The 12,639-nt window shown below is 49.4% G+C and overlaps 1 protein-coding gene across 4 annotated transcripts in view; it reads left to right on the top strand.

The window, feature by feature from the left end:
- Positions 1–12,639, top strand: part of SDK2 (sidekick cell adhesion molecule 2) — an 876,954-nt gene that overhangs the window by 357,685 nt on the left and 506,630 nt on the right. For all 4 annotated transcript variants that reach the window (XM_077458690.1, XM_077458687.1, XM_077458688.1 and 1 more), the window contains exon 2: positions 4,139–4,298. In XM_077458690.1, the coding sequence (XP_077314816.1) occupies positions 4,139–4,298 (160 nt within the window). The remainder of the gene's footprint in view (positions 1–4,138; positions 4,299–12,639) is intronic.

Raw genomic sequence — 12,639 nt, 5'->3', positions numbered from 1 at the left:
GTACACTTTAAAAGCCAATATAAAGGAATAGTAGTATTAAAAAAAAGTACTTGTGGATTTAATTCTTTTTTTTTTTTGGGGGGGGGGGGTTAATTCTCCTTTAAGGGGGTGTGGCAGGGGGCTTGTCCTATGCCTACATATATTTTGTTAGGTGTCCCTCATTCCTATCTCCAAATGTTGGGAGCTATGCTAGCAGCCCGGGGCAGCATAACACGTCCACCCAGACAGCCATCCGGGTGGCACAGAACACCGATCACCTGATTCCACCCAAATGGGCTCTCCCAGCAGGCCAAGGGGCTTAAAGAAATCCTTGCCCATTGGCTGAGACACTCCCATCCATTCATAGTCTATCCTTGCTATGTCCTTGTCTATCTAATGTCATCAGCTATAATGCCACCTAGTGACAGAAGAGAGAAGTGCAGCAATTCCAGAATTAGGGGGAGATCAGCGGATCTCCACACAATTAGCCAGGGCAATTACTACCTGGCAAAACTAAATTGGTTAGCAACCCTGCCTAAACACCAGGGTGCTACACACTGTAACCTCTGGTTATCACAATCGCTACCTGATCTGATGGGATACCCAAGAAAATATTTGCCCAGGGTCCAATCGATGTGATGGGCGGACCTCTGATGTGATGGGCGGACCTCTGATGTGATGGGCGGACCTCTGATGTGATGGGCGGACCTCTGATGTGATGGGCGGACCTCTGATGTGATGGGCGGACCTCTGATGTGATGGGCGGACCTCTGATGTGATGGAGGGCACCTCTGATGTGATGGAGGGGACCTCTGATGTGATGGGAGGAGGACCTCTAATGTGAAGGGGGTTCCTGGGATGTGATGGGTGTGACTTCTGATGTGATGGGGGACCTCTGAAGTGATGGGGGGAGGACCTCTGATGTGAATGGGGTTCCTTCTAATGTGATGGGTGGGACTTCTAATGTGATGGGTGGGACTTCTAATGTGATGGGTGGGACTTCTAATGTGATGGGTGGGACTTCTAATGTGATGGGGGACCTCTGATGTGATGAGGGGTGGACCTCTGATGTGAAGGTTGTGACCTCTGATGTGAAGGGTGTGACCTCTGATGTGAAGGGTGTGACTTCTGATGTGAAGGGTGTGACTTCTGATGTGAAGGGTGTGACTTCTGATGTGAAGGGTGTGACTTCTGATGTGAAGGGTGTGTCTTCTGATGTGATGGGTGTGTCTTCTGATGTGATGGGTGTGTCTTCTGATGTGATGGGTGTGTCTTCTGATGTGATGGGTGTCATGTGATTGGTGGGACTTTTGATGTGATTGGTGTGACTTCTGATGTGATGGGTGTGACTTCTGATGTGATGAGGGGACCTCTGATGTGATGGGTGGGACTTCTGATGTGATGGGTGTGACTTCTGATGTGATGGGTGTGACTTCTGATGTGATGGGTGTGTCTTCTGATGTGATGGGTGTGTCTTCTGATGTGATGGGTGTCATGTAATTGGTGGGACTTTTGATGTGATTGGTGTGACTTCTGATGTGATGGGGGAGGACCTCTGATGTGATGGGTGTGACTTCTGATGTGATGAGGGGACCTCTGATGTGATGGGTGGGACTTCTGATGTGATAGGGGGACCTCTGATGTGATAGGGGGACCGCTGATGTGTGGAGAGCAGAGTGCCTGAGAGATGAGCTCATCACTGTGCTGCTTCTCATTTCACTGTCCAGTCACAGGCTGTGGGGGGTGGGTCTAGGATGACATGGGCTCAGAGGAAGCAGGTTGAATGATGCTGACTATCAGACTAAGAACATCAAGTGGCAGAGAAAGGGTACTGCATGGAGACTATTGCAGAAAATGCCAAAAATGTTGTTTTATCTTTTCAATGGACTATTCGTTTTTGTTTTCTGGTTAATTTTGAATGAAGCTCTGCTTTAAAAGGAATAAACAAGGAAGATGCATTCCACAAATGTATCAAATCATTTTTTAATTTGTCTTTTAAATCATATTTATTTTTTTCCTTTAAATCTAAGCTGAGAAGCTGCAGTACACGTTCTGGGCACTGGGTGATGCTGGTGAGCCCGGGGTCCCCGGTGATGTATAGCCGTCCTCCGGCGGATGGGATTTTAGTGCTTTGGTGTGTTTGTTTGCATGTTTATAGTAACGTTATCCCCACTCATTGGCTGAGCGGTGTGTCTATACATACGGTCGATGGGCGCTCGGTGGCGGCGGCTCTGTAATGCACCGGCTCGGATTACTTCTCATCATCTCCCCGGCTCTCCGCTCTGACCTTTTGTTCTCCATTCTGCGGCTGTTGAAATTCGCTTTCTTTGTGCGCATCGCTCTCTCGTTGCGTTTGAAATTCTTCCTTTCCTGTTGCGGCTCCTTTCATATTTCAGGCTTCATGTATTAATCATGAGTGTTGGTGAAGGCAGGGGAACGCCGCCACTCCTAAATTAGTTAGTAAACTCGGTCGGGGCTCCCGCGGCCCGAGAGGCGAAACGTGTGTTGGGGGAAAAAATAGGTTCAAAAAGTGGAACTGAGCGCTACACAGTCCGGGTCCGGGTACCAGATCCCAAAACGGATGCGGGGGGGGGGGGGCGGGGCGGGGGTGCAGAGAGCAAGTGAACTTGGTGTAAGGTCATTACAAAAGGCAAGGGGCGCCGTATATGTACGATGTTCCTCAAGCAGGGTGCCCTTTAGGTTTCCCCAGGGGTGCCACAGGCACGAGAACCAATTTGCCCTGGATCAGGGATAGAGGAGAGGACTCTGTGATCCCAGGAGGACTCTGTGGTGATAAGGGGCCCTGATGTGATGAAGAGACTCTGGTGGGATGGGGGAGGGGACTCTTGGGGAGGCCTATGACTCTGATAGGGGGACTCTGTGGTGATGAGGAACCTCTGATGTACAGGAGGACCTCTGATGTGAAGGGGAGCTTCTGGAATTATTGATAGAATGGGGCTTCTGATGTGATGGAGGGACCTCTGATGTGATGGGGGGGAGGAGACCTCTGATGTGGTGGGAGGACCTCTGATATGAACGGGGGGGGGGGGGGCCTCTGATGTGATGGGGAGACCTCTGATGTAATAAAAGGACCTCTGATGTGATTGAAGGACTTCTGATGTCATGAAAGGACCTCTGATGTGATGGGGAGGACCTCTGATATGAGCGGGGGGGACCTCTGATATGAGCGGGGGGGACCTCTGATATGAGCGGGGGGACCTCTGATATGAGCGAGGGGGACTTCTGATGGGAGACCTCTGATGTGATGGGGAAGACCTCTGATGTGATGGGGGAACCTCTGATGTGATGGGGGGGCTCTGATGTGATGGGGGACCACTGATGTGATGGGGGGGGGACCTCTGATGTGATTGAAGGACTTCTGATGTAATGAAAGGACCTCTGATGTGATGGGGAGGTCCTCTGATGTGATGGGGAGGTCCTCTGATATGAGTGGGGGACCTCTGATATGAGCGGGGGGGACCTCTGATATGAGCGGGGGAGACCTCTGATGTGATGGGAGGACCTCTGATGTAATGGGAGGACCTCTGATGTGATGGGAGGACCTCTGATGTGATGGGGGGACCTCTGATGTGATGGGGAGACCTCTGATGTGATGGGGAGACCTCTGATGTGATGGAGGGGGGGAACTCTGATGTGATGGGGGGGCCTCTGATGTGATGGGGAGACCTCTGATGTAATGGGGGACCTCTGATGTGATGGAGGGGGGGGAACTCTGATGTGATGGGGGGGGGGCCCTCTGATGTGATGGGAGGACCTCTGATATGAGCAGGGGGGACCTCTGATGTGATGGGAGGACCTCTGATATGAGCAGGGGGGACCTCTGATGTGATGGCGGGGGACCTCTGATGTGATGGGGAGACCTCTGATGTGATGGGGAGACCTCTGATGTGATGGGGAGACCTCTGATGTGATGGGGAGACCTCTGATGTGATGGGAGGGCTCTGATGTGATGGAAGGACCTCTGATATGAACGGGGGGGGGGGGGGCTCTGATGTGATGTCATATATATATATATATATATATGCTTATGTTTGTCATTTGGTTGAACTCTTGGACATGTGAATGTGAATTTTGCTGATGTTGGATTCCTCTGCTGATTGGCCGCTCATACTAAATACACAACTTCTCTTTCCTGCAGACGATGTGCCTCCATACTTCAAGACGGAGCCGGTGCGGAGTCAGGTCCACCTGGAGGGCAATCGTTTGGTTCTCACTTGCATGGCGGAGGGGAGCTGGCCTCTCGAATTTAAATGGCTGCACGACCACAAGGAGCTGACCAAATTCTCGCTGGAGTACAGGTCTGTCCCCCATTGTAATACTAAGAATGATATTTTAGTGCTAATATCTTAACACTTCACTTTATAAAGCAACAGTGAAAATCCGGAATACCAGTCACTGTAATCTGCGCTCGCTCTGTGCTAAGTCTATGATGTCATTGGACAAAGTGGCGAAAAGTCGCCTTATCACCACCGCTAGAATTGCTCCTCTTAGCGTCTTTTGTGTTGCAACCTTCCCATGTGTAGATCGCTCTCTGAATGATCACTCTCTTAATGATCGCCCTCTGATTGATCGCTCCCCGAATGATCGCTCCCCGAATGATCGCTCCCCGAATGATCGCTCCCCGAATGATCGCTCTCTGAATGATCGCTCTCTGAATGATCGCTCTCTGAATGATCGCTCTCTGAATGATCGCTCTCTGAATGATCGCTCTCTGAATGATCGCTCTCTGAATGATCGCTCTCCGAATGATCGCTCTCTGAATGATCGCCCTCTGAATGATCGCTCTCCGAATGATCGCTCTCCGAATGATCGCTCTCCGAATGATCGCCCTCTGAATGATCGCCCTCTGAATGATCGCCCTCTGAATGATCGCTCTCCGAATGATCGCCCTCTGAATGATCGCCCTCTGAATGATCGCCCTCTGAATGATCGCCCTCTGAATGATCGCCCTCTGAATGATCGCCCTCTGAATGATCGCCCTCTGAATGATCGCCCTCTGAATGATCGCTCTCTGAATGATCGCTCTCTGAATGATCGCTCTCTGAATGACCGCTCTCTGAATGACCGCTCTCTGAATGACCGCTCTCTGAATGACCGCTCTCTGAATGACCGCTCTCTGAATGACCGCTCTCTAATGATCACTCTGTGAATGATCGCTCTCTGAATGATCGCTCTCTGAATGTTCGCTCTCTAATGATCGCTCTCCGAACTCTGAATGATCCCTCTCTGAATAATCCCTCTCTGAATGATCCCTCTCTGAATGATCGCTCTCTGAATGATCCCTCTCTGAATGATCGCTCCCCGAATGATCGCTCCCCGAATGATCGCTCCCTGAATGATCGCTCTCTGAATGTTGCTCTCTAATGATCGCTCTCCGAACTCTGAATGATCCCTCTCTGAATGATCCCTCTCTGAATGATCGCTCTCTGAATGATCGCTCTCTGAATGTTCGCTCTCTGAATGTTCGCTCTCTAATGATCGCTCTCCGAACTCTGAATGATCCCTCTCTGAATGATCCCTCTCTGAATGATCGCTCTCTGAATGATCGCTCTCTGAATGATCGCTCTCTGAATGTTCGCTCTCTGAATGTTCGCTCTCTAATGATCGCTCTCTGAATGATCGCTCTCTGAATGATCCCTCTCTGAATGATCGCTCTCTGAATGATCCCTCTCTGAATGATCGCTCCCCGAATGATCGCTCTCTAATGATCGCTCCCCGAATGATCGCTCCCCGAATGATCGCTCCCTGAATGATCGCTCTCTGAATGATCCCTCTCTGAATGATCCCTCTCTGAATGATCCCTCTCTGAATGATCGCTCCCCGAATGATCGCTCCCCGAATGATCGCTCCCTGAATGATCGCTCTCTGAATGTTGCTCTCTAATGATCGCTCTCCGAACTCTGAATGATCCCTCTCTGAATGATCCCTCTCTGAATGATCGCTCTCTGAATGATCGCTCTCTGAATGTTCGCTCTCTGAATGTTCGCTCTCTAATGATCGCTCTCCGAACTCTGAATGATCCCTCTCTGAATGATCCCTCTCTGAATGATCCCTCTCTGAATGATCGCTCTCTGAATGATCGCTCTCTGAATGATCGCTCTCTGAATGTTCGCTCTCTGAATGTTCGCTCTCTAATGATCGCTCTCTGAATGATCGCTCTCTGAATGATCCCTCTCTGAATGATCGCTCTCTGAATGATCCCTCTCTGAATGATCGCTCCCCGAATGATCGCTCTCTAATGATCGCTCTCTGAATGATCGCTCTCTGAATGATCGCTCTCTGAATGATCCCTCTCTGAATGATCGCTCCCCGAATGATCGCTCTCTAATGATCGCTCTCTGAATGATCGCTCTCTAATGATCGCTCTCTGAATGATCGCTCTCTGAATGTTCGCTCTCTGAATGTTCGCTCTCTAATGATCGCTCTCCGAACTCTGAATGATCCCTCTCTGAATGATCCCTCTCTGAATGATCGCTCTCTGAATGATCGCTCTCTGAATGATCGCTCTCTGAATGATCGCTCTCTGAATGATCGCTCTCTGAATGATCGCTCTCTAATGATCGCTCTCTGAATGATCGCTCTCTGAATGATCGCTCTCTGAATGATCGCTCTCTGAATGATCGCTCTCTGAATGATCGCTCTCTGAATGATCGCTCTCTGAATGATCCCTCTCTGAATGATCCCTCTCTGAATGATCGCTCCCCGAATGATCGCTCTCTAATGATCGCTCTCTGAATGATCGCTCTCTGAATGTTCGCTCTCTAATGATCGCTCTCTGAATGATCCCTCTCTGAATGATCGCTCCCCGAATGATCGCTCCCCGAATGATCGCTCTCTTGCAAACACTGTAGCCATCTACAGCAGGAAATGTGTAGCGAACAACAAACAAAAAAGCAAAAGATTTGGACTTTCCTGCAAAGTTGCTCTTGTGTCCCGGCCGTTATCAATACAAAAGTAACAAAATCCGGTGTGAACAAAATATTTGCATTTGGTGACTAGGGAGAGGCACAGCTGATCTCCCACATCTGTACAAATATGTCCAAGGTCAATACGGAAATGGAGAAAATTAGTTGTCAGAAACGGGAGTAACCATGGGAGGATAAAAGAAGCAACTATCCAGGATATAAAGAAGAAATGCGTCGGTAATCACATTGAGATAGCAAAAAAAAATATGCTAATTTTTTATTTATTTAGCTAATATTTCAAAAAAAAAAAGGGTAGTTCCACTTTCATGGGGAAAAAATGGTAAATAAAAAAAGTAATCTAACATATAGAATCACTACATAAGTCATATTGTAATTTGAATATTATTAAAATCTTTCCTCTTCAATCTGCAGTCGCTGTAATTTTCTTAAAATGTAATATGACCACCTGGTGGCGCTCTATACACAGATAATATATACAACCCCCACCCAAAAATGCAATATGGCCACCTGGAGGTGCTCTGCACACAGATGATATACAGATCGCCCCTCCCCCCCCCCCCCCCCAAATGTAATTTCCAGCTTGTGTGATTGGCTCACTGATTTTCCCAGAAGTCTGCACTAAGATGCAAATCAGAGTTTGGGCATCCCCTGCAACACAAATGTCATTTTTGGTGAGATACTCCTAAAGGGGAAATAACTAAAGGGATGCAGACCCTGCCGCTTTCCTCAGAGCCCTGCAGGGGCAGCAGCGGATTGATAATGATAAAGTCAATCCCATTCCCATTCAAACAAACAGCTATTTCTTCAGAATAATAAAAGGTAAGAAACCGCTACTAAGTTTGTTACAATCCCTGCAATTTACAGAGATGATCCAGAGAGGGAGTTTTCCCCAATCGTCTTTCAGGACAGCCACCTTTGAGAGACACTGGCTCCTCCCCTCTTAGGAAACACCGCCTTCATTTTCATGATTTAAGCCTCCTCCTCCCTTCGTTCCTCAGTTATGGTGTTTCCTCCGGTGGGGAGACATCGCTAAGGAACCTTAGCTGAATTCGGTTGGTGAGACTGAAGCTATCCGAGCGGAGCCCCGGCCCCACTCGGTTACCCGACCGTCTATCGGTCGGCCCTTGACAGTCGGATCAGCGGGGAGCTGAAGCGTTCGTACTGTCTATACAACCTAAACTTCGCTTGGGGAAAGCAGGAAGTTTTACAGGGTCGTCCGTCCGTTCACCCGCGGGTGTTTTAACGGAACAGGCAGTCCGGTCGGCTGGGGAAGCTGAACTTTTGACTGACCTTTTTCTATATACGCACTCCAATCTTCGCTTGGGGAAAGCAGGAAGTTTTTGGGGAGGTTCATCCCTGCGTTTCGCCCAGTGGGGCGCTGCAACGAGGACGTCCAAGGCCCCCCTGTGTATCCAGTCGGCTGGGAGCCAGAGGCCGGACCGGTTGGCGGGCGACGTCAATTCCGGTGGGGGCGGACCTCTTCGTTGGATCCGCGTCTTCCGGTTCCGGACGCGGCACGTGGAGGGGAACCTAGCGTTCGGCTGGTGCAGCCTCTCTTTCTACAGTTGCACAGGTAGCTGTTGGAGGCACGTTCGTACCACTCTTCCTCAACAGGAGAATGTCCAAAGCAGTGGCTTCGGGAGCTCCAGGAGTAACGGCACCAGCCACTCAAAGGTAAAAGCCCTGGCGAGGGGTTCCCTTACCTTACAACCAGTAGCTCCACTGGTGTTTTTTCCCCCTAGGTGGTCGGGGGGAAGGGCAGTGCGTCTGGGATCCAGATGGAGATTGATCCTAGGGGAGGGCACTCCCGGTGGTCCTCTTAAGTAGTGCTGGTGTTTCTTTTTTTTTTAGGATTTTATGCTGCTCTTTTATCTCTAGGTCTCTGAAGGACATGAGCAAGTCTCCCCTTGGTTCTAGGAGGGAGCGTCCTTCATATAGAGCCTCTTTGGGGAATCCCTGGTTCAAAGGCACTTGGTAAAGAGTGTATTGAAGCACCGGATAGCTCAGTCAGACCTTTAACCTAAGGTTCCAGTGGCCTCAGAGGGTTCAGGTCCCTGTTTGAGCGCCATCAGGAAACAGGCAGCAGAACACGGTGCATATCTGGCGGCTTCTGGGAAGGTTCCAGTGGCCTCAGCTCCAGAGCACTCTTTCACCAGCACAGCAGAGTGTTCCACCTAACCCGATGGATGTTCCTCCTGCAGGTTAAGGGAGAGTCTAGAGGGTTCCAGAGAGGAAGTTGAGGAAGAAGTTGACAGTGCCGTCTCAGACTCCCAAGGGAATCTGATAAAGGTGAGGGCTTGGGTGGGGAACCCAAAAGAACCCCTCGATATAAACTTCCCCCTGGATGAAGTGGATAAGCTCTTGAGAGCTATTCATACCACTTTAGGAAGAAGGCATTGTCACCCCACGATCAGATGTACTAGGACCTGGGGGAAGCGGGTGTTCCCGGTTCATGCTGTCTTGATCGATGCCATCAGGAATGGCGGGGTCCCGAAGGAAAACCTTTCTTTTCTGGTGCATTAAAGCAAAGGTTTTTTCTTGGGCGGAAGAGGAAGCTCTTGTCTGGAATAGAATCTCCCAGGTTAGAGACTACCTTTCTTCAGACGTCCAGGCATACTGACCTGTCCTCAGGGACATGGGAATGCTTTCAGACCCTATGTTTGAAATGATGGACTCACTTCTGAAGGATGCATGGGCTTTTTCTCTTAAGAAAATATCTAAGCCTGCCATAGCGGCCACAGTGGTGGCTCATAATATGAAGTGTCGGCTTAGCCAGATTAATGCATGAAGCAATGACGGCAGAGGAGACTTTCTATCCTCCTTTCCCATGCTGCTTAAGGTGTTGGCATACGCTGCTTCGATTCAATCCAGGCGAATGTATGCAAGATCTTCGGCTCTGACCAACTCAGCCTGGAGGGCCTCAAGGCTGAAGACATGGCAGGGGGTCAAGGCATGGCAGGGGGACAAGGCGTCCAAAGCAAAGCTCTGGAATCCTTTTTACAGGAGGCTGCTGTTACTGCTACTGTTTACTGCAGTTTGGGCCAGGTCTTGAAGCAGGGCTAGATCGCACGGCTGATAAGAAAAAGGCCTTTCCCCTTAAGAAGAAATATGGGGAGCAGTAAAAAAGAGGCCTTCCTCCCCCAGTGGGAGATGATCACCTCCAATCAGTTTGTGTTGGGGATCATCGTAAGAGGTTACCGTTTGGAGTTTTCAGAACTCTCCTCTTTTGAGACTCCTTGTCACTGAGCTGCCAAAATGTGCCCTTCTTTCCTCTTCAGGAGTTAGAGGAACAGGAAGTGGTAATATAGGTCCCAGCAGGATATATAGAAAGGGCTCCTATTCTCACATTTTTGTGGTTCACAAGCCTTTGGGGAAAAAAGTTCAGGCTCATCCTGAACCTGAAATGTCTGTGTGTCTTAGTCACCTACAGATGGCTTTCGTTGGTTTTGGTCACTGGGTGAGGGCACCTCTTCCACCAAAACTGTTTCAGGGCATGGATAGTATGGATGCATACCTGCATATTCCCATTGCAGAGAACCACCAGCGTTTCCTTAGGCTGGCAGTGATAACTTCTGTAGGGGTGCTACACATTCAGTTCAAAGCACTTCCCTTTTGGGCTATCCCTTTCCTCCTCCTATCTTCACCAAAGTGATGGTAGATGTTCTGGCATTCCTGCGTCTCAGGGGAGTCTCGGTGATCGTGTGTCCTGAAGATCTTCTCCGGTTTGTACCTTCTCTGACGCAGTCGATTTGGGAGCAACAGGTAACAAAAGACCTGTTAGTGAGCCTGGGTTGGCCTCTGAACCTAGAGAAACCCAACTTAAATTCCTTACCAGGGGGTCACCTTCCTGGGGTAGGTGCTGGGCTCAACAGAACAAAAGGTCTTCCCTCCTTGGAGAAGATCCAGAAGATAGACAGAGCACTGTTGTTTCTCCAGGGCAACCGTCAAAAACTCAGTTAGGCAGGTTGAGTTTACTGACAGCCACGCTCCTAGCAGTTCAGTGGACGGGGTCATGTTACCGTCCTCTGTAAACTATTCATCTTGAAGCTTTGGGACCACAGTCAGGGGTCTTGGGACTCTTTGGTTCCAACTCAGGTAAAGAGGTCCCTTTGGGAAAGGGAGCACGTTTGTTACAAGACCTAGAATGGAGTTTCCCAGTATCCAGGGTGGTTACGATACCGATACGAACGGCTTAGGTTGGGGTACACACCTAGACTCCTGTTTGGTACAGGAAGGAATCTAAGAGATCCTCAAATTGGAGGGAGTTGAGAACAGTAGATCTGGTTCTCAGGACCTCTCAGAGTTCTCTGGAGACTTCATGTAAGAGTCGTGGAAACAATCCCTTGGCAGTGGCTTGCGTCGACAGGACGGGGACTCCTGGAGCGGATCCTTATGGGTCCTAGCGAAGGCCATCCTCAGATGGGCCGAATATTAAAATCCTGTCTTTTCAGTGATCTGTCTTGAAGGAGAGCAAATCCTGATATTAGATTTCCTCAGAGCAACCAGGTTCTCAAGCAGGAGGTTCTTCGAATGGATCACCCAGAGTTGGGGGATTCCTTGGATAGACCTCTCTTTTTCTCAAGGGAAAACGCAAAGGAAGCCATCTCCTGTTCCATGAACAGGGGAGATGGGAGGTCGGGAGCAGACACACTAAAGCACAGAGTTAGGGTTTCTCTAAGTGCTATGCTTTCTCCCCTCCCGTTCTGATTCCTGCAGGGTCAGGGAAGTTTTCAGGTGGAGATTACTACCTATTTTCTAATCACACCTCTTGGGCCCAGGAGGCCGTGGTTCTCCATTCTGAAGGGCCTGTCAGTAGAACCCCCCCCCGGGTTTTCCCGGTCTAGGAGTGTCCCTTCTCCCAGGGTCCAGTCTGCGGTCCCCAGGTGGATTCTTGCAGCTTGGCTACTGAGAAGGAATTGCTGAAGGGCAAAGAGGTCTCAGACTGTTTAATAGCCACTCTTCTGAATTGCAGGTAAATAGAAACTCAGACCATTTTCTTGAAGGTATGGAGACGGTTCAACAGCTGATGCTCAGAGAACTCCTTCAATGTGCACAGCCTCGTAGCCGTTCTAGAGTTCCTGCAGTCAGGGGCAGATAAAGGTTTAGCCCCATAAACATTGAAGAGTCAGGTTTTCGCTTTTAGCGTATTCCTGGAAGGGCATCTAACATCAGACCTTGGTATAGTAAGGTTCCTAGAGCCTTAAGTAGGCAAAGACCAAGCCTTTGGTCGCCCCCTTCCCAGTCGGGGTCACTCATTAGTTTTACAGGTTCCCACAAAGGAACCTTTTTCAGCAATTGGAATCTGGCTGGTTATGGTTGATCACTCTCAAAACTGTGTTTTTTGTGGCGATCACTGCGGCAAGGAAAGTGAGTAAACTCGAAACCCTTTCTGTTAAGGCACTCCCTTTCCAGACCATTCAGTTTTTAAGATCATTCTGGCCTTTTTACCTAATGGTAGTCTCTAATCCTCAGAGAGTCCGAGAGATTATGCTGCCTATTTTTCGTTCAAAACCAGTGAGCGAACAGGAACACATCTTCTTGGACGTGTCCTTCATTATTTTGGTTACACAAAGCCAGTTCAGGAAGTCTGATTTACCTTTGGTGTTACTTCCAGGGGCTAGGAAGGGTTCCAAAGCCTTTAGACGTACGCTAACCAGATGATTAAGGTCAGCCATTGGGCAGACTTGCGCGGTTGGGGTATTAAAGCCTCCAG

Source organism: Lithobates pipiens, unplaced genomic scaffold (genome assembly GCF_037356315.1).
Source record: "Lithobates pipiens isolate NorthernLeopardFrog02 unplaced genomic scaffold, aLitPip1_a1.2 Scaffold_28, whole genome shotgun sequence".
Taxonomy (NCBI): Eukaryota; Metazoa; Chordata; class Amphibia; order Anura; family Ranidae; genus Lithobates; species Lithobates pipiens.
This window is presented reverse-complemented; position numbering and strand designations above follow the sequence as displayed.